The following is a 27,014-nucleotide window of genomic DNA, read 5'->3' on the forward strand; positions in this document are numbered from 1 at the left end:
CAGGCTAAAATGTCGGGCACCGTTTATGAACGGCAACCCACTCCTGCACTGCTCCCGTTCGGCCGTTTATACAGTATACATGGGCCGGACGGGAAGTGGTTAAACATGTCCAGTAAAAAAAATTTAAAAAAATTAAATTTCGTCATAAATTTAGACTAAAATGTATTCTGCTACATGTCTTTGCCAAAAAAAAAAACCCAATGTGTAAATTAATTGGTTTACATGAAAGTTATAGCATTTAAAAATAGCGCTATATACTGGGATTGTTTTTTTTTTTATTTGTTATTTTTACTAATAATGGCGGTGATAAGCGACTTATTGCCGGACTGCGGTGGGCATTCTGACACTGGGGGGAACTGAGTTGGTGTCACTGACATCCCCAGTGACACCAATACAATGAAAGGTACTGACACTGTAATAATGGCACTGGGCAGGAAGAGGTTAACATGTGGGCCGATCAAAGGGTTAACTGTGTGCTGTTTTGCTGTGTGTCACTTCACTGTAAGCACACTGCTTTGCATGGCTCTGCTATGAAAAGCCATGCATAACACTGTGCAGGAGCTGACAGAGGAGAGAACTGTATTGTTTACTTACAGTTCTTTCCCTCTGTTGGTAATGTTCCTCGATCACTGGGTGCCGGCGAGTAATCACCGTCCGGGACCCAGTGATTGACAGCTGCGAATAGTGTTGCGGGTAGGGCGCACAACGCAGGCTGCACGCGCCCCATACCCGCAAATGCAAAATCATATATATATATATATATATATATATATACATGATTTTGTGCATCCCTGCCACCCTGTAGCAGTATATCTGCTATAGGGCAGCGAGAAAGCGGCTAATAATAGGGAGTGTGATTGTTTACTAATGTAGATATTATTGTAAGAAAAAAGCCTGCTAAATCTTCCTGAATGCGATAGTAAAGTCTGCTTTGTCATTTTTACCTACAGATAAAGTTTTAATAAAGCTTACCTGTAGGTAAAATTAATATCTTCTAAATGTGCAACGTTTAGGAGATATTTGCTCTTTTTGGTAGCAGGCGCATGCGCTCTGAAGGAATGGTATACAGTGGTGTATTTAGGTTTTATGCTGCCCTAAGCAACACAAAAATTGGCGCCCCGGCCCCCCCTCGCAGAAACAGCCTGGCATTGACCAGGAGCACCCCTGCCCTCCACCCAACCCTTCCACTACCATTGGCCCCCATACACCAGCCACCATCCCCCATGGCGAGAGAGAAAAAAACACTCACCTTCACAGCTCTGGGCATCCCCAGGAACGAGAGTCGGGCTGTGCATACACCGTCTTGAAACCCACCACAGCCTCTCTCGGAACCCACCAGGTCCCCATGCCGTGTGTGTCCCTTCTTTCATGGGGCAGTGCTGCCCCCCCTATAAAATGCCGCCCTAGGCAAATGCCTTGAATGGCCTTATTGGCCATTCAAGCAGCCACAGCCCACATATCCAGAAGGAACACCAGGTGAAAATGGAAGCCCTGTCAGCCGTGACAGCGCACCACTGGAAGGCTTTGTTCTAAGGTAAGTATTTCATAATGTGCTAGTCAGAAGGTCATAGTATAAGGTAATTGTATGAGTGAGACATTGCTTCTGTTGGTATAGGGCCTCAAAGAGGATGGGTGGTTCACTGGATTGAGTTTTTAAAGTCCCTAAAGAGGAACTTACCCCTAACAGTTTGACAACAATTAATGTTCTTTAACAAAAGAGCATACATTCCACATTTTTAAAGTGGTAGTAAAGGCAGTAAAAAAAAAAAAAATAACAAACATGTTATACTTACCTGCTCTGTGAAGTGGTTTTGCACTGATCCTCCTCTTCTTGGGTCCCCCGCCAGCGCTCCTGGCCCCTCCCTGCTGCCAAGTGCCCCCAGTGCAAGCAGCTTGCTATGGGAACACCCAAGCAGGCTGCTCTCAAGCCACTGCTCTGCGTATCCATTCACACATGGAGCTGGAGCTTGGCCCCTCTCTCCTTCTTGGATCACTGGCTGTGATTGACAGTAACAGGAGCCAAATATGCTACCAACATTAGTGTGTGCCAAGGGCTACCTACAGGGGTCGCAATTGCTACCCAGCCCCATGCTGCAGGGAGCCCGTGCAGTCCCCTTGTATGCCTTTATAGGAGGAGCAGTGGGGGAGATTGCATATAGAGAAATCGATCTCTCCATTTTCCTACTGCAGCCGCTGAATGCTGGCTTCTTTTCTTCTCCCTCCCACAGGCATTCAATGGCTGCAGGAGGAAAATGGAGAGATTGATTCCTCTATATGCAGCCATCCTTCCCACTCCCCCTATCCAGCTTCTTTCTACTGTCTCCTGTGCTCTCTGCCCCTCTTCTCTCCGGCCCCTATAATCTCTGCCCCCATGCTCTACATACTATCCCCCCCCCCCCATGCTCTCAAGCTCCCTGTGCTCCTGTCCCCCCCCCTGCTTTCAGCCCCCTTCCCCATGATCTTTCCTGCCTCCCTCCCCTGCAACTCTGCCAGAATCCCCTCTCCCCTCTCCCTCCAGCTTCTGTGAGGGATCTGTCAGGATAGAGAGCTGGAAAGGGGCTGGTAAATGTGTAACTTTCTTTTCTGAATGGACAATCAGTGATCGGTACCTATCACTGACTCTGTCCATTCATAACTGAAATATAGTAAACTGTGTTAACTATGCTTCAGTTTATGAATGGACAGGAAGCTCTGTACGGAGCTATTCCTGTCCATTCATTCTGTGCGGCTGAGGCTGAAGTAAAGGAAATTAAGGGCTGTGTCCTCAATCTCTTTTCTCTGACTCAAAGGTGAAACATCAGAGGTCCATTTAGACTGCTGATATTTAACCAAAGCCCCCAATGGGGCTCCTAAAAATTGTAAAAAAAATAATTAATAAATAATATTGTACAAAAAATAAAATAACAAAAATAAAACAATGACTGACACCAGTGGAGGAACTACCAGGGTCACAAAGGTTGCACTTGCAACCGGGCCCTAATGTTCCATCACTGGGAGCAAAGGGAAGAGTCACGGCTGGGGGTCGGAGGGGGGGCTTCATAGTTTATGGCAACAGGCCTTCTAGGTACTCCACTGGTGTGTGCTGTAAATTGCCTCCACCATGCCTCCTGTTCATTCTTGATGGAGGCTACCATTTTGCTGAAGCCCAGAGCCCCTGTACAGAAGCACATCTTTAGGCAATCCAATCATATTTAATCTTTTTATTGGCAGAGAAAGGCTAAGTGACCCTCAGAAATGTAACCAAGCATGTGTAATCTGTCATGACCTGAAGATTGCATAGAAATATTATTCTCTCTTTATTATGCATGCTGTGGAATTTTAAGGCTGATTTTATATTGTTGCATGTGTTATCAGCCTGCATAGTAATGCACATGTGTAAGTGTGGATGGGCCCATAGAATATGCCTCTGTCTTTCACAGTAAACTGCAGTACATGTACAGTATGTGAACATGCCAAATAAAAAAGAATGAGATTTCTACTTGACATGCAGCAAATAATACAAGAGTTTTTTTGCATTAAATAGACAACGTGAATGGGCCTTAAGGGTTAAAGGGACAATGCAAGTCTTTCTGCCTTCATCATCAACTAATCTAATCATAGAACTGTCTAGTGGACTTTTAAGGGTTGTGGTAACACGCGCTAATATGATGGCACCCCAATGCATTGTATGGTAGAGCACAATGCATTATAGTGCACTACATTGTTATAAAAGGGTGATGAATGTTTATTCATCTGTTGTGGTACATTGGCAGTCCATTCATAATGAATGGGGAGCTGCTTTAATCCTGTGCATGGTAACACTTAACATAACAAGCAATACCATGTGCATTTCAATACTGTAGTGTGAAAGGGCCTTCATCCATCTGCTCTCCTTACTAAGCCTGTTAGATGACCTTGAACAGTGGTCTCCAAACTGTGGCCCTGGGGCTGTATGTGGCCCTTTGCCTGCCTTTATCTGGCCCTTGGGGCACTATTCCTCCTACTTATATGGCACATTATTCAGCCAACTGATATCAACAGTGGGGTAACATTTCTCCTACCAACACCAATAATGGGGCACTATTTCTCCAAATTACACCAATAATGGGGCACTATTCTTCCCAATGATACCAATGATGGGGACTATTCCTCCCAATGATACCAATGATGGGTTTACTTTTCATTGGGGTACAACCTATATGCTAGAGATGCTAGAGATGGTCTGCACCTAAATGAAATGGGGTCTGCTGTGCTGGGGGAGAGGTTTATGGGAAGGCTGGAGGAGTATTTAAACTAGGATTGAGGGGGGAGGGAGAATTAGATTATAACGGGGTAGACAGATCAGACAGGGGTCAGTACGTATTGGTGGGTGGAATGGGGAAAGATGGGGGGAAGGCTATGACAGATGATAAGAAGGTCCCCATGTTACAAACAACCAGTGGAATTGGTACCATTTGTATGAAAATAAAAAATATGCAAAATACGTTTGAACAAGGTGTCAATCGATTAAAGTGTTTGTTCACCAATGCCAGAAGTCTGCCAAGCAAAATAGGTGAGTTGGAAGCTTTGTTGCATAAAGAGAACTATGATTGAATTGGTACTGCTGAATCTTGGCTTCATTCTTCACATGACTGGGCCATTAATATTCCTGGCTATGTTCTCTTTCGGAGAGACAGAGTAAATAGGAAAGGTGGTGGTGTCTGTCTCTATGTGAGAAGTGATCTCAGAGTAAGTGTGAAAGAGGACCTAGTTGATGGAGAGCGTGATGAGGCTGAAGTATTATGGGTGGAACTGCACATGGGTGTGCGTACTACAAAGGTAATCATTGGAGTTTGTTATAAGCCTCCCAGTGTTAATGAGGAGGTGGAAACTCAGGGGATTTTAAGTACCCAGAAATTGACGGAGTAATTGTACTGCAGGAACAGTTAAAGGGCAAACATTTTTAAACCTACTACAGGACAATTTTATGGTACAGTTCATAGAGGCCCCTACTAGGAATGATGCTGTGCTTGACCTGGTAATCTCAAACCATGCAGAGCTTATTACAAATGTCCATATAAAAGAACATCTGGGTAGCAGTGACCATAACATGATTTCATTTATTGTTAGCTGTAAACAGCAAGCACATACGGGAAAAATAAAAAGGCTCAATTTCAAGAGAGCTCATTTTCCAAGGCTGAGAGCTGCTCTCCAAGACTTAGACTGGGAGGGAATATTGGCATTCATGAACACAGCACAGAAATGGGAGTTCTTCCGGGAAACCGGGGGCCTGTGGGGCAGGATCAGAAATAGAGCCAGTCTGGATGCGATTCTCCAGCTGCATGCATCTGTCCTGCAGGACCGTTACGGCCTGCGTCAAAGTAGCTAGGTGCCTGCAAATTTCCTCTAACGGGGAGGGCCCTCCTCTAGGCTCAGTCATGGCCTTTTGGTACTGTAAGGGACCGCCCGGCGGTACCACTAGCACTCCACTGGTCGGATGTTCCCAGCGCACGGAGTCTAAGCCCCAGGGTACTTGTTCACCAGGGCCCCTGATGGTGGGGATGGACTTGGAGTACCCCAGGACCAGGTCGTGACTACTGAGGACACCCGTCAGTGGTAGGGGTATTCGCCAGGGGCTCCCACGGGAGAGAGCCAGGTATGAGGAGGTCTGGAGACCCCGTAGAGAGGGACGGATGGATGGATGGATGGATGGCTGAGCAGGAGCAGGGTCGTACAAGCCGGGTCGGTAACTATGGGGACGGTGCGGTACAGAGCAGCGGGCAGAGAATAGTCGGGTCACACGCCAGGTCAGCAACAGCAGGTCAGATCCAATAGGGGGCATACAGGAGAGAGGTCAGGCAAGCAAGGGTCAAAACAGGAGAAAACAGCAAGGTCAGGGCACAATCCGGGTCAGCAACTTACTTCAGACAGGTTCACAGGTTCACAGGATACAAAAGACCAAAAGGCACTGAATGACAGCTCAGGGCCGTTTAAATATCCCGCCCTGCGCTGTCATTGGTGCCAGGCGCGCGCCCGCGGTCACTACTGCGCATGCGCGAACCTGATTGCTGCGGTCGGCCAAGTCCCGGCGCTCGCGTACAGGGAGGTGTACTGCGCCTGCGCCGGGACCAGCGGCGCGACGATCCCCGACATTGCCCCCCCCCCTACGGGCAACCTCCGGATGCCCACCCGATCTCTCCACCACGGGTGATCACGAAGAAACTCCCGGACTAGTCTAGGTGCGTGGACATTATGAGCCGGTTCCCAGGAGTTGTCCTCAGGACCATAGCCCTTCCACTTAATTAGGAATTGGGTCTGGCCCCCCCTTCTTCGGCACTTAAGGATCGTTTCCACCTCAAATTCCTCTTGTCCTTCGACCGTTATGGCCTCAGGGGGTCTGGATTCTCGTTCTGGGAAGGCATCTGGGATCACTGGCTTCAGCAGAGATACATGGAAAACTGGATGAATTCTGAATGTGGCCGGAAGGATCAGCTCATATGCCACTTCGTTGACCATCCGCTTTACCTGAAAAGGCCCCACAAATTTAGGTCCCAATTTTTTCGAAGGACAAAGCATCTTTAAGTTGGTTGTGGCCAACCACACCTTCTGCCCAGGCCGCAACGCCAAATCCCCTCTTCGTTTCTTGTTAAACTCCTTCTTATTGTCCTCTTGGGCCCGAGCGATGGCTTCCTGGAGTAATTTGTTATTGACGGAGAAGAAGGTCAACGCATCCTGCGTGGCTGGAACTGGGCATTCAGAGACCAAGTCAGGGAGAAAGACAGGGTGAAACCCATAATTCGAAAAGAATGGGGACTGCCCCGTTGCCGAATGGCTTGCGTTGTTATAAGCGAACTCCGCCAGGGGTAAAAGAGACAGCCAATCATCCTGCAGGAAAGACGTGTAGCAACGCAAGTATTGCTCCAGGGTCTGGTTCGTCCTCTCGGTCTGACCGTTGGTCTGAGGGTGGAACGCGGAGGAGAGGGACAACTTGATGTCCAGGGCCTTGCACAGAGCCCTCCAAAATTTAGACGTAAATTGGACCCCTCGATCAGAGACAATGTCCTCAGGTACTCCATGTAGTCTAACGATCTCCCGGATAAATATTCGCGCCGTCTCGGCTGCTGACGGAGTCTTCTTTAGTGGTACGAAGTGAGCCATCTTGGATAAGCGATCAACGACCACAAGAATTGCTGTGTGGTCTCGTGATGGTGGGAGCTCGACTATGAAGTCCATCGCGATCCTCTGCCAAGGCCGTTCGGGAATCGGCAAAGGCCGCAACAGCCCCCAAGCTTTGCTCCTCGATGGTTTGCTCTTCTGGCAGATGGTACAGGATCTCAAGTAGCGCTTGCAATCCTTAGCCATGTTTGGCCACCAAAACGAGCGCCGGAGAAGCTCCAGAGTCTTGACTGGGCCAAAGTGACCCGCCAGCGGGTGATCGTGGCAATGCCCCAAAACCAGGGTCCGGACTTCCTCAGGTACCATGATAGAATCCTCCTTCCACAGGAGTCCCCCTTTGTTCTGGAGGGATACCCCAACTGGGGTTGGTGTGGCCGTAGATGCTTCTATTAACTTGGAGCGAAGGTCCGACTGGAGCGCCAAGAAGTTCCCTGAGGACAAGATAGTGTCGGGTACCAGTTCTTCTTCGGAGTCCTCAAACATACGAGATAGCGCGTCAGGCTTCGTATTTTTAGATCCGGGCCTGTAAGTAATATGAAAATTGAATCTGGAAAAGAACAGGGCCCATCTTGCCTGCCGTGGGCGTAGACGCTTGGCAGTCCTCAGATATTCCAGATTCTTGTGGTCTGTGAAAATCAATATAGGGTGTGAGGCACCTTCCAGCAGGTATCTCCATTCTTCTAGCGCTGCTTTGATAGCCAGCAGCTCTCGATCCCCGATATCGTAATTCTTCTCTGCTGGGGTGAGTTTCCTCGAGAAGAATGCTACGGGATGGAGTAACTCTTTGGTGCCTTTCCGCTGAGACAGGATGGATCCTACCGCATTCTCCGATGCATCTACCTCCAAGATGTAGGGCAGGGCCGCGTCCGGGTGGCCCAGGATGGGTGCCGAGGTAAACAGCTTTTTCAGAGCTTCGAAAGCTTTTTGAGCCTCTGGTGTCCATTTGAACCGGGTTCCAAGTTTGGTTAGTGGGGTAATGGGGGAGACCAGACCCGAGAAGTTTTTGATGAACTTCCGATAAAAGTTCGCGAACCCTATAAACCGTTGGACACCTTTTTTGTCCGTGGGTTCAGGCCAATCTAAAATTGCAGAGACCTTCTGGGGGTCCATCGCGACCCCCGCAGTGGAGATAATCAGGCCTAGGAACGTGATGCTAGATTGCTCAAAGCAACATTTCTCCGCCTTAGCATATAACCCATGCTGCCGCAATCGCCCCAAAACTTTCGCCACATGTATCCTATGATCCTCTAGAGAGGGTGAAAAAATTAGTATGTCGTCCAAGTAGACGATAACGAAGACATCCAAAAAATCCCTGAAGATGTCGTTCACAAAGTGTTGGAAGGTGGCTGGTGCATTGCACAGCCCAAATGGCATGACCAAGTATTCAAAGTGGCCAAACCGGGTACGGAAAGCAGTTTTCCACTCGTCCCCCTCTCTTATGCGTACCAGGTTATAGGCCCCCCTTAAATCAAGTTTTGTGAATATGACTGCAGCCTTTAGGCTCTGAAACAGTTCTGGTACCAATGGCAATGGGTAACGATTTTTTATCGTGACCCTGTTCAGCTCCCGGTAGTCAATACAAGGTCTCAGGGTTTTGTCTTTTTTCTCCACGAAGAAGATTCCCGCTCCTGCTGGAGAAGTGGAGGGGCGGATGAATCCCTTCTGGAGGCTGTCCTCGATATATTCCTTCAGGGCCCCCAATTCAAGCTCAGATAGGGGGAAAATACGCCCAAAAGGGATTTCAGAGCCTGGTAACAGGTCGATTGGACAGTCATACGGGCGGTGGGGGGGCAGAGTGTCGGCTCCCCGCTTACTGAACACATCCAGGAACCCATGATAGGCTGCGGGAATAACCTGTTTCAAGTCGGAGTCTCCTTCGGAGCAAAGGAGAACTCGGGGCCCCGCGGGGCCCGAAGTGCGACAATGTTCCCGACAGTATGGGGAAGGGAACGAGATTGACCCGGTCTCCCAGTCAATCTGGGGGTTATGGGCCCGTAACCATGGGAGCCCCAGAATGACTGGGAAAAGAGGTGATGCAATAGCGTCCAGGCGGAGGAACTCCTGGTGCTGGTTGGCAATGATAGTGGCAATGGGGGGAGTTTCCTGATTAACTACCCCCGATTTTATCTGGGAACCATCAGCCAAAAAGATGTTGAAGCCCTTCTGTCTGTGTTGGAGAGGGATACCCTGTTGGTGAGCAAACTCTAGATCCAGGAAACAACTGCATGCCCCCGAATCAACTATGGCTGTCACCTCCACGATCTTTCCTGGAAGCTGAAAGGAGAGGGGCACTACTAAGTATTGCGAAGGACAGGTATTGCTAATAGACAAGGAAGAAAAACGGGTGCACTTACTCATTTTTTGAGGGCAGGATCGCACCATATGACCAGCTTCACCGCAGTAAAGGCAGAGGTTCTGGGCTCGTCTGCGCTGGCGTTCCTCCGGTGATAATTTAGGCCGTGCCAGACCTAGCTGCATAGGTTCCGGAACATCTCCTGGTGGTGGGTTCTGGATGCTTTGTCGGGTTGGTGGGCTGGGGCCTAGGAATGGACCCCAGGTATTTCCGCGACCCTGGCCGGACCTCTCAAGCCTGCGTTCCCGCAGTCTTCGGTCAATCTTAATTGTCAGGGCAATAAGGTCTTCTAGAGACTCGGGAACCTCCACCCGGGCCAGCTCATCTTTCAAGGGATCGGAGAGTCCCATACGGAACTGGTGCAATAGAGCGAACTCATTCCAGCGTGTGTCCCCCATCCACCGCCTGAAATCAGAGGCGTATTCCTCTGCCGCCCGCCGGCCCTGCCGGAGCGCATATAAGGTCGCTTCGGCAGAGGCTGCCCGCTGTGGGTCATCATACAAGATGGCCATTGCTTCAAAGAAACTATTGACCGATCCCAGGTGAGGATCATTGTTTCCCCTTAGCCGGTGGGCCCAATCCTGGGGTTCACCCTGTAGTAGTGAAATAATGAATCCTACCTTCACGTTTTCGGTCAGGAAGGTACGGGGTTGTAGCTCAAAGAACAAGAGACAGGAGTCGCGGAATGACCGGAAGCGTGTGCGGTCCCCGTGAAAACGCTCCGGTAGGGGTACTCGGGGTTCTACCATAAGGAGCGGGGCGGAAGCCCCTGAGGCTGGCTCCTGAGCTACCAGGGCCGGGGGTGCAGAAACCGGGGCCTGTGGGGCAGGATCAGAAATAGAGCCAGTCTGGATGCGATTCTCCAGCTGCATGCATCTGTCCTGCAGGACCGTTACGGCCTGCGTCAAAGTAGCTAGGTGCCTGCAAATTTCCTCTAACGGGGAGGGCCCTCCTCTAGGCTCAGTCATGGCCTTTTGGTACTGTAAGGGACCGCCCGGCGGTACCACTAGCACTCCACTGGTCGGATGTTCCCAGCGCACGGAGTCTAAGCCCCAGGGTACTTGTTCACCAGGGCCCCTGATGGTGGGGATGGACTTGGAGTACCCCAGGACCAGGTCGTGACTACTGAGGACACCCGTCAGTGGTAGGGGTATTCGCCAGGGGCTCCCACGGGAGAGAGCCAGGTATGAGGAGGTCTGGAGACCCCGTAGAGAGGGACGGATGGATGGATGGATGGATGGCTGAGCAGGAGCAGGGTCGTACAAGCCGGGTCGGTAACTATGGGGACGGTGCGGTACAGAGCAGCGGGCAGAGAATAGTCGGGTCACACGCCAGGTCAGCAACAGCAGGTCAGATCCAATAGGGGGCATACAGGAGAGAGGTCAGGCAAGCAAGGGTCAAAACAGGAGAAAACAGCAAGGTCAGGGCACAATCCAGGTCAGCAACTTACTTCAGACAGGTTCACAGGTTCACAGGATACAAAAGACCAAAAGGCACTGAATGACAGCTCAGGGCCGTTTAAATATCCCGCCCTGCGCTGTCATTGGTGCCAGGCGCGCGCCCGCGGTCACTACTGCGCATGCGCGAACCTGATTGCCGCGGTCGGCCAAGTCCCGGCGCTCGCGTACAGGGAGGTGTACTGCGCCTGCGCCGGGACCAGCGGCGCGACGATCCCCGACAATATTCCCATGGGCAGCAAGTTTAAAAGGCTAAAAATCAAACCTATGTGGCTTTCGACCAAAGTTAAAAAGGTTATAGATAATAAGAAAAGAGCTTTTATTCAATATAAAAATGAAGGAACACTATCATCGTTTAAACATTACAAAGAATATAACAGAATATGCAAAAAGGAAATAAAGGCCGCAAAAAATTGAAAATGAACGACAGATTGCAAAAGATAGCAGGACCAACACCCAAACATTCTTCAAATATATTAATAGTAAAAAGGTTTCTTCCAAGCATGTAGGCTCTTTACAAAATAATCTAGAGTGGGTGACTGGGGAAAAAGAGAACGCAAATTTATTTAATACCTTCTTCAGCTCTGTGTATACAAAGGAGCATGAGGGAGCTCTTGTCCATAATGGGCATGGTATTGACACAGCTCCAGATGATCCACATTGGCTCACAATTGATATGATCCAGAAATATTTAGACAGAATAAAGATGAATAAAGCACCTGGACCAGATGGCATATACCACGGGTCCTTAAAGAATTGAGCTCTGTCATTTCAAAGCCATTGTTTCTAATTTTTAGGGACTCTTTAATGACTGGCATAGTACCACTGGATTGGCGTAAGGCCAATGTGGTGCCAATATTTAAAAAAGGCTCAAAATCTTTACAAAGTAATTATAGACCTGTTAATTTAACTTCTATAGTTGGGAAGATACTGGAGAGTTTAATAAAAGACCACATAGTTGAGTTCTTGCTGGAAAAAAATATTTTAAGCAACAGACAGCATGGATTCATGAAAGACAGAAGTTGTCAAACAAATCTGATTTCTTTTTATGAGGAGGTGAGCAAAGCCTTGGACAGAGGGGTGGTGGTGGACGTGGTTGTCAGGCTCCGCCCAACGGGATCTCTAGTGGTCCACGGTACGGGGTTTCCCAGGACGCGGAGTCTAAGTCCCAGTCTGCCTTTTCACCAGGGTCCCTGATGGTGGGGATGGACTTGGTACAAGACTGAAACCAGGTGGCGTTCCTGGGCACCCCCGGTGGCGGCAGAGGGGTCCCGCTGAGGGTATGTGCCCGGGTTGAGCCTGCTGTGAAGGGGACGACAGATCCCGATCCGAGCGGGATGCATGGGATGACAGATCCTGATCCGAGCGGGATGGATGGGCAACTGTCAGGAGTAGGCGAGGTCAGACTAGCCGGGTCAGTATTGTGCGGGCAGCGGGGTACAGGGGGAGTAAGCGGAGAATGGTCGGGGTCACAAGCCAGGTTCAGCAGGTAGCGGGCAGCGTGGTACCGAGGGTCAGGCAGAGGGATGGTCAGGAACGAGCCGGGGTCAGAGCAGGAGAAGGTCAGCATAAACAGGACAGGCAGAGTTTGGCAACAAGGAAGCGTACTTACAGGACAGGAAACAAGACCTTGCGGCAACTTGGAGATGCACAGGGCAGCTTTAAATAGAGCGCCCTGCTCTCCCATTGGTGCGGCCGCGATCGCCGAGGACTCTGCGCTTGCTGCCTGGGACGGATCGGCAGTCTGCGCATGCGCGCACCGCCGAGGACCCGGGAACCCTGACAGTGGTATACTTGGATTTTGAAAAAGCGTTTGACACAGTTCCCCGCACACGGCTAATGTATAAGGTAAAGTATACGGGCTTGGAAAAATCTGTATGTAAATGGACAGAAAATTGGCTAAAAGATCGTATTCAAAGAGTAGTGGGTAATGATTCATACTCTGAATGGTCTGGGGTCATCAGTGGTGGTGTACCCCAAGGTTCATTGTTGGGACACTTACTTTTTAATATATTTATAAACGATATAGGGTCTGGGATTAAAAATCCCATTTCAGTCTTTGCAGAAGACACCAAGCTGTGCAGTGGAATAACGTCCTTACATGATGTCTTCGACTTACAAGCTGACCTCAATGCACTGTTTAATTGGGCAACTATGTGGCAGGTTTAATATTGATAAATGTAAGGTTATGCACTTGGGGGCTAAGAATATGCATGCATCATACATACTAGGGGGGGGTACAACTGGGGGAATCAATGGTGGAGAAGGATCTGGGAGTTCTGGTAGATCACAAGCTTAATAATGGCATGCAATGCCAAGCTGTGGCTTCTAAAGCTAGCAAAATCCTCTCTTGTATTTAAAGAGGTATAGACTCCAGAGAGAGAGATATCATATTACCCGGTACAAATCATTAGTAAGACCTCATCTGGAATATGCAGTTCAGTTTTGGGCACCAATTCGCAAAAAGAACATTGGGGAACTGGAGAAAGTACAGAGAAGGGCAACTAAACTGATATGATTCATGGAGGAGATCAGCTATGAAGAAAGATTAGAGGAACTGAATTTATTCTCTCTTGAGAAGAGGAGATAAGGGGGGGATATGATCTACATGTATAAATACATCAGTGGTTCATATAGTGAACTCAGTGTAGATCTATTCACCCTGAGGTCATCACAGAGGACAAGGGGGCACTCTTTACGTCTGGAGGAAAAGAAATTTAATCTCCAAACACGGAAAGGTTTCTTCACAGTGAGAGTTGTGAAAATGTGGAATAGACCCCCTCAAGAGTTGATTCTGGCCAGCTCAGTGGATTGCTTCAAAAAAGGCCTGGATTATTTCTTAGATATACAGAATATAACTGGATACTAACATTTATAGGTAAAGTTGATCCAGGGAATATACGATTGCCTCTCGGGGGATCAGGAAGGAATTTTTTCCCAGCAGGAGCAAATTGGATCGTGCTTTGCTGGGGTTTTTTTTGCCTTCTTCTGAATCAACTGTGGATATAGGATTATAACTTTTTTTATTTACTATGGTTGAACTGGATGGACTTTTGTCTTTTTTCAGCCAGACTAACTATGTAAATATGTAGCTATGTAACTATGGGCCACTATTCCTCCCAATGGTACCAATGATGGGGCACTATTCCTCTGCCTAATGCCAAATGTAGCAGTTTACTCCCACTGATACCAGGAAAATTTCCACTATTGCTGGCCACAGTCCGGCCCCCCTAAAGTTTGAAATACAATAAACTGGCCCTTTATTTAGAAAGTTTGGAGACCCCACATTATGTTCGCCTGATACCTGGAATTGTTCTTTAAGTCACTGAGCTCATTCAGAGTTCTGCATTGAAGTAATGTGGGGTACGCTTGTTTTACTGAGTGCTACCATAATGTACTGAAACCCACAAATTATATGGCACCGAACATACAACTACAGTAGCAGAAAACATACCTCAGCACACCTTTCATGGGTTGTGGTGTGCTGCATTAAAATAAAGGACTGTGTCTATTTTTTAAGGTGTTAAGGTATGCTGTCAAATGAATGGGTTGCCATAACACAGCATTCCTTGGTGCACAATAATGAGCTGCATTTGGTTAAGTCTTGTCACCAGTCTGAATGGGCCCTAATGTTTTTGTTATGTAGTCCTAAAAGTAAATACATCTGGAAAGGGCAGAAAAATCATTGCCATATTCCCCCAAAAAATCCAATAATCAACATACAGCTCAACCAACCTTTAATTGATTTGCTGAATATTCAGCAATATTATTAATAAGAATGACTTATTTACATTTAAAATGTTGAATTTAAATAAATAGCATTTTCATATAATTGTGTATGAATAAATATGAATGACCTGTCAAAAAAACCCTCACTTGTGAAAGTCCTAATAAGAGGAACTTTACGTTGCAGCCCAGTTTCCATCTTTGCTTCAGAATATGAATCCAAGCTGCCCACCATGTGAAGGAAAACAAGGCTTACCAGGACCACCGGGCATCCAAGGCCGACCTGGTGAAAGAGGACATCAAGGGTACCCAGGTAGAGGAGGCAGATCTGGATATCCAGGGATTCAAGGGTTACCTGGACCACAAGGGTTAAAAGGTGCTGCACATTCTGTGATTAGTACACTACTGTTTGCATTTTTTTTACATTTCTGGTTTCATTGTATTAATGATGGTACATACATATATAGCATATAATATTAATAAATGTGCTTACAGTGACAGATTTTATATTGATCTCTTGTAGGTGATACAGGACCCAAAGGTGATAAAGGTTCTAAAGGAGAGCGTGGCTTAGGACAGCCTGGCCCACCTGGGCCTGCAGGTATTTAATTTACATATTACACAGCAAGTATGAGGAAGAGAATAATATTTTATTTCTTAGAGCTGTGAATTTTAACTCTAGGAAACAATGAACAAAAAGTAATTTACACCTCTGTCACTCCACTGGCAGCAAATAGATCTGCACAGGCAGATCAGTAAAAGGTGAAATAGGTAGCAGGGGCGGACTGACCATTTGGAAACTCGGGCACTGCCCGAGGGCCTGGGGTCAGTAGGGGGCCCATGAGATGCCCCTGGTACCTTTTTCATAGGCTTTTTTGAGTTTGGGCAAGGACACAGGGGCCCCATGATCCCCTATTGCCCGGGGCCCCATGAGTTGTCAGTCCGCCCCTGATAGGTAGACTATATGTACTGAATAATAGAGTAACAATTTAAAACACAAGCATAAGCTGGGGAAAGAGGTAATCATTTGCAAATCAGGAGGGTCACCAAACAAATGATCATGAAAAAAAGAACAGCATAGTCAGTGGAAGTCTTAAAAATAAGTTCACCTTTGGGAATGTTCCATGTTCCACCCGTTTTTAGAGAAGAAGTCTCCCCATACTATCTGTCAAATTTGAAACAGCATGGCCATGCGGCTGCATCATTCATTCACAGACTTCCATGAATGAATGAACTGCAAGTCCCGGCAGCCTACTGCTGTCAGCTTGTAGTTTTCCATGAACTACCACGGCGCTGTGGAGCGTCGTGGTAGATCATTGAAGCTTCATGTCAGAATATCTGCTTGCTCGTACATCCTGTATGGCAAGCAGATATTCTGGCAGTTCTGCAGGAGACCTGCATGGCATCAGCGATCTACTGATTACTAGTGCAATGCTTTCCAGGCTCCTGTAGACAAAAATAATAAATGCACATTTTTTTAATCTGCAAAAAAATTAGCATTTCTTATAGTTTGTCTAAAAGGTGAACTTATCCTTTAAATCTTTATATAGAAAACCTGCGCTTGGGAATTTACAAATAAAAATAGCAGCTAACACAATAAATAGGCAGAAATAAACAAACTAAAAACACTTAGTGTAATGCTTAAGGCAATAGTTGACAATATAAAATAATAATGTCCAAATTCCCACAAAAGTAGAATAATTATAAATCAATATAATACATTAAATAAAGTCCATATATCGCAGATATCAAGCCCAGCAGATGAATCCGGGACTCACAAATAGATCTCCCAACAAATCTGGATGATATAAGGACTTTTCTCTTAACATTGAGGTCTAGGATGGCAAATACTTCTCCACACACTGAACACCACATAGGGAAAAAGTATAATCGCTCATAGTGTAGTAGTTAAAATAAAAGATGCAATTTATTCAAGTAATGCACTTACAATCTCAGAAGTAAAAATCAGCATGTTTGTATAGTGTTTCCAACCAACAAGATGGCCACGGTCCCTGGCAGTGCATGGTGACATCATGCGTTTTAGCTCCAACATAACTCCAGTGTGTGGAGCACAGGTAATGCAGTGTGTGGAGCGCAGTTAATGCTTGGTTAACCCTATCCTGTGACGTCACCCCGCAGGGCCCACGTGGACGGCCGGTGGCCATTTTGACTACTGTTATTCAAACTTAATGTGAGTGTGATTTCCTTTATACTACTATCCCCATAATTTAATAAAATACTACAATATAGGAATTCTTTTTGCTCTGGCTTGTTTGTTATGAGCCCCCCCCCCTAAGGAGATCTGTGGTGACCCCGCATTATCTACACGTGTGGTTCCCCCTGGTGTTGAACGAGTGTATTCCTGGTGCCTGGATGTCCTGATGGTTTGCTGCCTGCTTAATTGATGCCCACCAGATGACCCCCAGTGTTCCAGTTACCAGACGTTAACGACCAGGAGTTGGTCTTAATATACTCAAACGCGCATTCATTTGCGCTCTCTGGTTAGTGCAATCCACACTCGTTTATTTCAACACGATTATCACAGATTCTCACCTATATATTGTAATTGAACTATGGATTTGTTTCACTTTATGCACCCTTTTTAACGCCAATTTTGGACGTTTTCACATGTGAATTTTATACAACGCCACAGTGCGCTTATCTATTGGTTTTTTGCTTATTTTGATTGCTGCTATTAATTTATTGTAGTCACTATTTAGTCACTTTTTTACATGGACAACAATTGGACTAATACTTCATACTCTTATCAGGTTATTAGCGCTGCATGTTTATATCTCCTAGATTGTAAGCTCGAAAGTGCAGGGCCCTCGAACCCCTCGTGTGCTGTTTCGTTACTGCATTGTCTCATGTTCTGTTCCCCACTATAATGTACAGCACTGAGCAAACCTTTCTGGCGCTATATAAATACCGTATAATAATAATAATATGATTTTACAAAAGGTTTTAGAGGTTTTTACCTTTCATGCCAGCAGCTTTTTTTTATCTTATCGAGCGCTTGTTTATTATCCTTTTGATATCTGCGTTATTTGACCAATCCTTCAGGGGGCCACATTTTCCAGTAAGATGCCAAATGATTGGGTGAAAGGTGATGGATTCTCTCTCTCTCCTTCTGGTTTTTGGTTCACTTAGCACCATTACCACTGCATCATGTAGACTTTTATATGGATTTTATTTAATATATTATACTGATTTATAAGTATCCTACTTTTGTGGGGATTTGGACATTATTATTTTATTTTGTCAGCTATTGCCTTAAGCGCTACACTAAGTGTTTTTAGTTTATCCTTTTAAAACTGCTTTGTGAGAAACTGAAAAGCCTTGTGTCAACTGTAGTACTCTATCTAACCCAGCAGGTGGCATAGGAACTCTCTTACATATAACATAGGACAGTCAGGGTAAAAAAAGAGAAGAGGTAATGCTGGCTTAGCACAATATATCAATACACAAATAGGGGCCAAAGGTAAAAGGACAAAAGCTGAGTTGGCAGTAGTTTGTCCGTTTTAAATTGGAAGGTCATATTGCAACTCGTAGACCAGGAGAAGCTGTAAAAATGACTGTTCCAGTTAAGCATTCTCTGTGATGCAATTTTTATTTACACTGTTAAATTTTCAGGACAATCTTTTTTGTCCAGGCAGTACTCATACACAAAGCTGCACAGACGTAAACACAGTAATAAAAGTAGAAAGTCAAGCTAGCAATACACTAGTAGAATTTCTTTCAAAAATTGTCATTATAAAAACATTCATATCTGATTTAAAAAAAAATATATATATGCGATTCCAATTTAGAATCAAAACATTCACATCTTCCATAGAATGGTCTGGTTATGAGAAGTGATATCCCACAGGTGTGCAGTAATTCTGTTCTTTTATGGTATGCCTATGTAGATTCATTCTTTTTTGTAAATTCTGTGCTTTCACCAATGCAACATTGTTCTGTCTCTCCAATCTAAGCATTGATAGTGTGATCTCTGTAACTTACAGTTGTGATGAGATAGCGATAACTCCAATCTTAGTTGAATATCACAAGCAGTGACTCAATACAGAAGACATCTTGTAGATCTTGTGAAGTTTATTCCATAAACTGAGAGCATCTTACAACAATGAACATCTGATAGGTCAAAAGATCATAATGTGACCTGCTTCATGACTTGAGGCTAGAATCTGCAATGCCTTACTGGGAAAAGGGGTGGGTTATCTATACAGCGTTAACTAAAGCAAAGAAAAGGGAGAAGCAGAGACCAACTATAGAAAACACTTAAAGGAATATGACAGTCATGTGAAACATGACAAACATCCTTGGTTGCAATTGTTATATTGACACAGCATTGTTATATTGGAACAGGATTGGATCTTGTAATACTGAAAGTATTTTTTAGGTGTGGCACTTTGTTTTTATTGATTTGGCTGCACAGTTTGCAGCATTTATTATTACAGGGTTTTGTTGCCTTATTTGTATCTCTGCAGTTAGTATGACTACTGCCTTTTGACCATGTTTTATGTTACACTCATATTAGGGGGTAACATAAAACATGGTCCTGATATGCAGTCCTCCTCACCCTCAAACAGAGCCTGTCTGATGTGTTGGTGCAGTAAAAAATGTCAGGTGGGCAGACGACAGTGTCCGCAGTTTGTAGGGCAGTGTACATGGGGTCAGCAGGGCAGACAATAGAGTCAGCAGTCTGTAGGGCAGTGTACAGGGGGTTAGCAGGGCAGAGGATATGGTCAGCAGTCTGTAGGGCAGTGTACATGGGGTCAGCAGGGCAGAGAATAGAGTCAGCAGTCTGTAGGGCAGTGTACAAGGGGTCAGCAGGGCAGAGAATAGGGTCAGCAGTTTATAGGGCAGTGTACAGGGGGTCAGCAGGGCAGAGGATAGGGTCAGCAGTTTGTAGGGCAATGTACAGAGGATATTGGTTTGTAGAGCAGTGTACAGGGGTCAGCAGGGTAGAAGACAGTTGGTAAGCAGGGAAGTGTACAGGGGGTCAGCAAGGCAGTGTACAGGGGGTCAGCAGGGCAAAGGATGGGAGGTCAGCAGGGGATTATACAGGAATTGGTAGGACAGTATACAGGGGGTAAGTAGGGCAGAGGACAGGGGAATCACCAGTGGAGAAGTAGAGGACAGAAGGATCACCTGTGGAGAGGCAGAGGGCAGGGGGATCACCAGTGGAGAAGTAGAGGACAGAATGATCACCTGTGGAGAGGCAGAGGGCAGGGGGATCACCAGTGGAAAGGCAGAGGACAGGGGGATCACCAGTTGAGAGACAGAGGATGGGGGGTCACCTGTGGAGAGGCAGAGGACAGGGGGATCACCTGTGGAGAAGCAGAGGACGGGGGGTCACCCGTGGAGAAGCAGAGGACCTGAGGAAAACTGGTCTCAGGGCTCTTGGCAGAGCTGCCTTCCCCTCGTACTGCACACAGCTCCTCCACCCCTCACTGCACCCAGGGCTATCTTTAAAGAGAGGCAAAAGGGGTAGCTGCCCTGGGCCCAGTTATTGTTGTGGGGCCCAAAGCAGCTATCCCATACTTTGCCAACTGTACTGGTGTCAGGGCTCCCAGGTATGACCAGAGGTGTGTGACTGAAGCAGGGAAACGCAGACCTCAGATATGTTATAAACAATATAATTTATTAACACTAACAGTACAAACATAAACGCAGTGCAATACTAAACATAATACAGTGCAAACAAACCAAACCACCCACAGATAACAGTATATACAAGCAAGCGTCGTCAGGCAGGCCGGGTCAATATCAATTGGGCAGGTAGGTACAGGGGGAGCAAGCGGAGAATGGTCGGGGTCACAGGCCAGGTTCAGCAGGTAGCAAGCAGCATAGTACAGAGGGTCAGACAGAGGGATGGTCAGGGTCACAAGCCAGGATCAGAGCAGGAGAAGTCAGCAAAGGAACAGAAACAGGATGCAGGACAGATACAGGGCCCAGGACAAACACAACACCAAGGCAGAGTCTGCAAGTCTGGCCATCCCTTAAATACACCAGTATCATCAGTTCCAGGTGTTAGCTGGCTGAAAGGTTGAGTCTCTGATTGCTGGGAGCACCCGCTGGCCAGCCCTGGTACTGCAGATCAAAAGGCAGGTGAGTCCCACCATTGCTGGCCAGTCTATTCCTAACAACTGGTTTACATTTCCTCGTCCCTGGAAGTCTTTGTCCCAGGCTGTGTCCGATATTTCAGTGTGAAGTGCGGACACTTATGCTGTCCAGCTCTGTCTTATTGCCATGTACAGATGACTCATGTATGCAGACTGTGTCAGCATTCACATTCAGGGCGGCTTTCATAGCAGCACCAATGTGGCATTCCTATGTAAATAGCAGCAACAGTGTGGCATTCATTTGTAAATAGCAATGCAAATGTAGCATGCATATGTATATTATCCCCCCCCCCCCGGATGTTCCAGCCACCAATACTTATGCTGGTGGTCAGTGTAAATTCCCCCTTACATTGGTGCCCAGTGTAGAAATGTATTGGTTGTTGATGTAAAATCCCCCATTACATTGGTTACCAGTGTAAATTTCCATTTCCATTGGTGGTAAGTGCAGATTTGCCCTTACACTGGTGGTCAGTGTAAATACCCCTTACGTTGGTCATCAGTTTTAATCCCCCTTAACATTGGTGGTCGGCGTATAAATGTCCCCTCCCATCCCCATCCAGCACTGCCATTGATCCCATCCCCCCAAGCACTGTCACTGAACCCATCCTCCCATCAGCACTACCACTCATCCCATCCCTCCAGCACTGCCACTGATCCCATCCTCCCCACCACTGCAACTGATCCCATCCCCAAACCACTGCCACTGATCCCATCAACCCTCCCCCCAGCACTGCCACTGACCACACCCTCCTGCCCAGAACTGCTAATGATCCCAGGAGTCCTAGGAGTTTCTGTCTATTGATGTGCAGGCAGTGAGATGATGTGCTGTAACCTCTAGCAACCAATCGGTGAGTGATAAGGATGTGCAGTAACCTCTAGCAACCAATGGGTGAGCGGTAATGATGTGCAGTAACCTCTAACAACCAATCAGTGAGTGGTTATAATGTGCAGTAACCTCTAGAAACCAACCAGTGACCAGTAATGATGTGCAGTAACCTCTAGCAGCCAATCAGTAAGCGGCAAGGATGTGCAAAAACCTCTGGCAACCACTCAGCAAGCAGAAATCATGTGCTATAACCTCTAGCAACTAATCAATGAGTTGTAATGTGTGCTGTAACCTCTAGCAACCAGTCAGTGGGCGGTAATGATATGCTGTAACCTACAGCAATCAATTGCAATTGCTGCCTGATCTGCTGCAGTAAACTGATTTTGAATTTAGCTGCTATTTATTGTATGACTCAGAGCAATCGGAGAGCAAAATTTCATGACCCAAGAAAATGGTTGCCAGGTTTCCAGTCAATATTAAAGATGGCCCTGACTGCACCTAGCTGAAATCATATTCCTTTACACACAACCACATTCTGCAGAGTTTGTAACTGGCTGCTGTGTTGCAGTTCTGACTTGTGATATTCCCAGGTTGGAACGACAGCACAGCTCTAGTAGCCACCTACACACTGCAGATCATGGCTGTGTATAAAGGAATACAATCTCAGCTATTTGCAGTAAGGAGAGGGGGAGCTGTATGCAGTATAGGGAGGAGAGAAGTTGCTCAGCAGGCACCACAGCATCCAGAGTGGACAGGGGGGTCAAGGGGCTTTGGGAGGATGCAACTGAAATCTGGGGGGGCCCTCCCAAGCACCCATGCCCGGGGGGGCCCTCTCTAGCACCCATGCCCCCAAACTGCCTCCCCACTTACTGAATGAAGAGAGTTTCTGCCCTGCTGGCACAGCCATGGCACTCATTACTGGGATATGTAAACTAAAATTCCACAACTTCTATCCACCACCATGGCAGACTCGTAGATATCGATAGAGAAAAAGTGCGCTGATGTCACAGCACTTGTAGTTCATTGCTTCTTCTGCCAGCCTCTAATCAAAGGCCCTTACCTCAGTACAGACCTGGGCTTGAGGAATAGTCTGCAGGAGCCTGAACCATGCACCCACAATCCATTGATTATGGTTTGCAGTCTCCAATGCAAAAAATCATAAATGCACTTTTGAAAGTTCATAATTTTTTTTTTTTAAAAAGGTGACATTAGCCTTTAATTTATGTCTAAGGTTAGGTTATTGCCTTAAAGCCAGCACCTGGGAATGTTGGAAATCTTTTTCAGCATTTCCTCCCCTGTTATTATATGTTGCAGCTCTTTGACTATCTCTCCTTATCCCTTCTAGTGCTACATTATATGTGGTTTTTAGAGGAACATGTTAATTATTTTTTTCTCTTTGTATTGTAGATTTTCTCTTTCCATATCAAAGGCAGTTTATGCTTGTGTGGATGGTTTTGTTTCTGTAACCTTTCTTACGGAAGGATTCTGCCAGTACTCGAAGATGTTTAGTTCTGTCTTCTGGGTATTTTGTTCTTTTTAAAGCAGAATTCCAGCAATACAGTTTTTTTTTTAAATGTGCTGACTTATAATTAAGTCAAGTTAAGTCTAATGAGGTATGTGCCACTTTGTGGACTTATCTTTTTTATTTCCAGTTGACAATTTTACTGAGCGCCAGGAGTACTCATGGCAGTTTGACAGGAGCGATGCCAGTTTTGCATACAACAGACGCTCTGCCCATCTCTCCCCTCCGCTGTCCTGTACAGAAGGCTTAGTATCTTGTGAATGGGATTGCATATTATATATATTTCTGAGATTGCACAAGAGGAGAAGGCAGAATGGATGCACAAGAATCTGCAGATGCAAGATCTGAGACCCCAGGATGCCAGAAAATAGAAATAGCTGTACTCCTGGCGCTCAATAAAACTATAAAGTGTAAGTAAAAGTGATAAGCCCACAAGGTGGCATACACTTCGTTGGGCCTCCTATAAGCCAGAAGATTTTAAATAGTGACTGAATTCCTGGAGTTCTTCTTAAACATTTTTGTGTATCAGCACAGATTGGACGGAGAAGAAGGGGATACACCCTGAATGCTTGTCCTGAAAATGTAACTGTATTTTGGACGGTACTTAACTGTGTTGTTAAAAATGCACTAACATGGCTAAAATCACCTTAAAGCGATTCTAAAGGTTCATTTTTTTTTTTGGGAAAATAACAAATATGCTATACTTACCTACTGTGTGCAGTGGTTTTGCATAGAGCAGTCTGGATCCTCCTTTTCTCGGGTCCCCCACAGACTCTCCTGGCCCCTCCCTCCTGTTGGGTGCCCCCACAGCAAGAAACTTGCTATGGGGCACCCACTGCTCCATGTGTCCATTCACATACAGAGCCACGACTTGGCCTCCCCCCCCCATTGGCTGACTGGCTATGATTGACAGCAGTGGGAGCCAATGGCTCCCGCTTGCTGGCTCAGGCAACAAGGAGGCAGAGACCCGGGACACCCGAGACTGTCTTGATCTTGACGGGGCTCAGGTAAGTATTGAGGGGGCTGAGGGCACTACTGCACGCAGGTTTTTTACCTTCATCCATAGAATGCATGAAGGTAAAAAATCTTGAGCCTTTACAACCACTTTAAACATTACATTTCTAGTGAAAGTGATTAACTTTTATGTGCGAAGTTATGAAAAGTATCTTTAAAGTGGAACTATAATCACCTTCTGTCTATCTCTGTGGCTTCCTGGAGCTCCTTGCCAGCTGCTGACCTCTTTGGCTGGCCTACTTCAGGGTATGGATCTCCAGCTGTTTCATTGGCTGGGCAAGAGTTTATTCATCTTGGCATTGCCAAAATTGTACACCGAGTTGTGTGCGTGCAACTCAATGTACGGTACAAACAGGCAGGTAAGAAACTTTAATGAAGAAGAGACATATTGGGGTTTATTTACTAAAGCTGGAGAGTCCAAAATCAGACTCACTTCTGCATAGAAACCAATCAGCTTCCAGGTTTCATTGCCAAAGCGTCATTGAACAAGCTGAGGTTAGAAGCTGATTGGTTTCTATGCAGAAGGGAGTCTGATTTTGGACTCTCCAGCTTTAGTACATAAACCCCATTATGTCTCATCTGATTAAAAATTCTGCCTGTTCACAATTTGGTTTTCTTTTTTTTTTACAGTTCCAGTTTAAGCAAGACATCCCTGGAAATAAAAACTACTGATGTGACTTGCAGGAAAGGCTAGCAGTAAATATATGCTTATGTTACTTCCTTACAGGTTCCCCTGGAATGAACGGCGTAAACGGAGAAGGCATCGTAGGTCCTCCTGGAAATCCAGGGAAAAATGGGGTACCTGGGACCCCAGGAAAAAGAGGTTTTCCAGGGCCTGCTGGAGTCTGCGACCTTTCTTCCTGTCTTTCTGCATATGGAGCAAGAGATGACCCATTTAGAAAAGGACCTAATTTTTGAAGCAAGAAGTACTTGCTAATATGTAGGCCTAGATCCTGAATATGATCTCAGGAAAATTGCAATGTACAGCGGACGTTTGTACAGCATATGTTTTTGCACTGAAATCTGCATTCAATTCTCTCAATTGGAGTAGCAGAGGCAAAAAGACTTTCTCTTTATATTGTAAGGCTGACTGTAGTTTGATTTTGTATTATTTAATTCTAAAGAAGAAATATTTGTTATACCATTTGTTCGTGTTTTTTCTCTGATGAATTGGACATGCCCTGGAATTAGGACATCATCACTGTCACTACTGTGCCATACCTACAAAATAAATGTTTAACAGTTATTAATATTTAATCATAATGTGGATGCAGTTATAATATATTTAAAAGCTGTTAAAAAAAAACACCAGCCAATGTGATGAGTGCACTGTCTGTCTCTCTTTTGGAATTGTGTCATCTTTATACAGATCATGCATTTGTAAATCTAATTTTTAGCTGTAAAAATAATTAAATATGCACTCCATTTATTGTACTGATTTAACAATGCCATATGACCAATTGTGAAATGCCTACTTTTAACTGCAATGGCAAAATGCATTGTTTTATATTCCTTTTGGTGATTGCTTTTCAATGCACTAGCTTATAATGCATTAGCAAATGCAGCTGCAGTGGCATGGAAAGATTTGGAATTAAACACACGCATTTTTAAATATTTGCAAATAAACATTTACGTCTTTTATAATTTAAATTTTTATTTTAGTTACCTAACTGTGAAAGAATACCATAAGGCCACAAATCATATAACTATAAATGTCAAATATTTTTCTTTATTTGATGGAGCTTAAATATTAGGATAAATTGCAAATAGTGTATAACAGGAAAAAATGCAGATTGAGTCTGTGCATTGAAAAGTTTACATAAAAAGAATTTATCAGTATTATAGAAATGTTTTATATCCGTTCTCAACATTTTTAAATGATGGTGTATGTAATGTTTTTTTTAATCATTTTATAAAACTTTTTGCGTTTAAGTAAAATAATGTTTCATTTTTTGTATACTGCATGCATAATGCAAATGTATTTTGTTTTGAAAAAAAAAAATAGTATATTTTTAACTGAAAATATAAATTTGCACAAATCTCTAGAAAAAAAAATCATTACTACCATTTTTTCTGTAGGTCCTCTGCTTCATAAAATATATAGTTCTATTGGTGTTTAGTCAATTTTCAAGCACTTATGGATTTATTTTATCTGTGAGAAATAGAAAAACTTGTCTGGCAGTGAAGGGGGTGGCTGCAGCGTATTGGTGATTCAGCTTCTCATAACTCATAGAAGACATACAGTATAAGGGCTAGTTTATGAAAGGAGTTTGGAATCTTCATACAACAAATTATGTGAATATTCCCTTCAGTCATCCAACTATGAGAAAATACAATTCCTGTTTATTTTGAATACTCAATCAGATGCAGATGAAATCAGTAAACAAGACTTTTTCACATGACTGTATAGTACACTCACAAGCCACTTTATTAGGTACACCTTGCTGGTACCGAGTTGGACCACCTTTTGCCTTCAGAACTGCCTTAATTCTTTGTGGCATAGATTCAACAAGGTTTTGGAAACGTTCCTCAGAGATTTTGGTCCATATTGACATAACATCACACAGTTTCTGCAGATTGGTCGGCTGCACGTCCATGATGCGAATCTCCCATTTCACCACATCCCAAAGGTTCTCTATTGGATTGGATAAGATCTGGTGACTCAGGAGGCCATTGGAGTACAGTGAACTCATTGAACTCATTATCATGTTCAAGAAACCGGAGAGAGAAGATCTGAGCATATGACATGGTGCATTATCCTGCTGGTAGTAGCCATCAGAAGATAGGTACACTGTAGTTATAAAGGGATGGACATGGTCAGCAACAATACTCAGGTAGATCATGACATTTAAATATG

General features: G+C 45.4%; 1 protein-coding gene across 1 annotated transcript in view; it reads left to right on the forward strand.

Moving 5' to 3' along the window:
- The window catches only part of LOC149442044 (uncharacterized), an 82,729-nt gene extending 56,631 nt beyond the window's left edge, over positions 1-26,098 (forward strand). Inside the window, exons 20-22 of the mRNA XM_089656584.1 lie at positions 14,858-15,046; positions 15,194-15,271; positions 24,885-26,098. Of these exons, the coding sequence (XP_089512710.1) occupies positions 14,858-15,046; positions 15,194-15,271; positions 24,885-25,075 (458 nt within the window). The 3' untranslated portion in view covers positions 25,076-26,098. The remainder of the gene's footprint in view (positions 1-14,857; positions 15,047-15,193; positions 15,272-24,884) is intronic.
- The last annotated feature ends 916 nt before the right edge of the window (positions 26,099-27,014 follow it).

Source organism: Staurois parvus, unplaced genomic scaffold (assembly GCF_062004578.1).
Source record: "Staurois parvus isolate SC_StPar_1 unplaced genomic scaffold, SC_StPar_1.0 ptg000919l, whole genome shotgun sequence".
In the NCBI taxonomy this organism is placed as follows: domain Eukaryota; kingdom Metazoa; phylum Chordata; class Amphibia; order Anura; family Ranidae; genus Staurois; species Staurois parvus.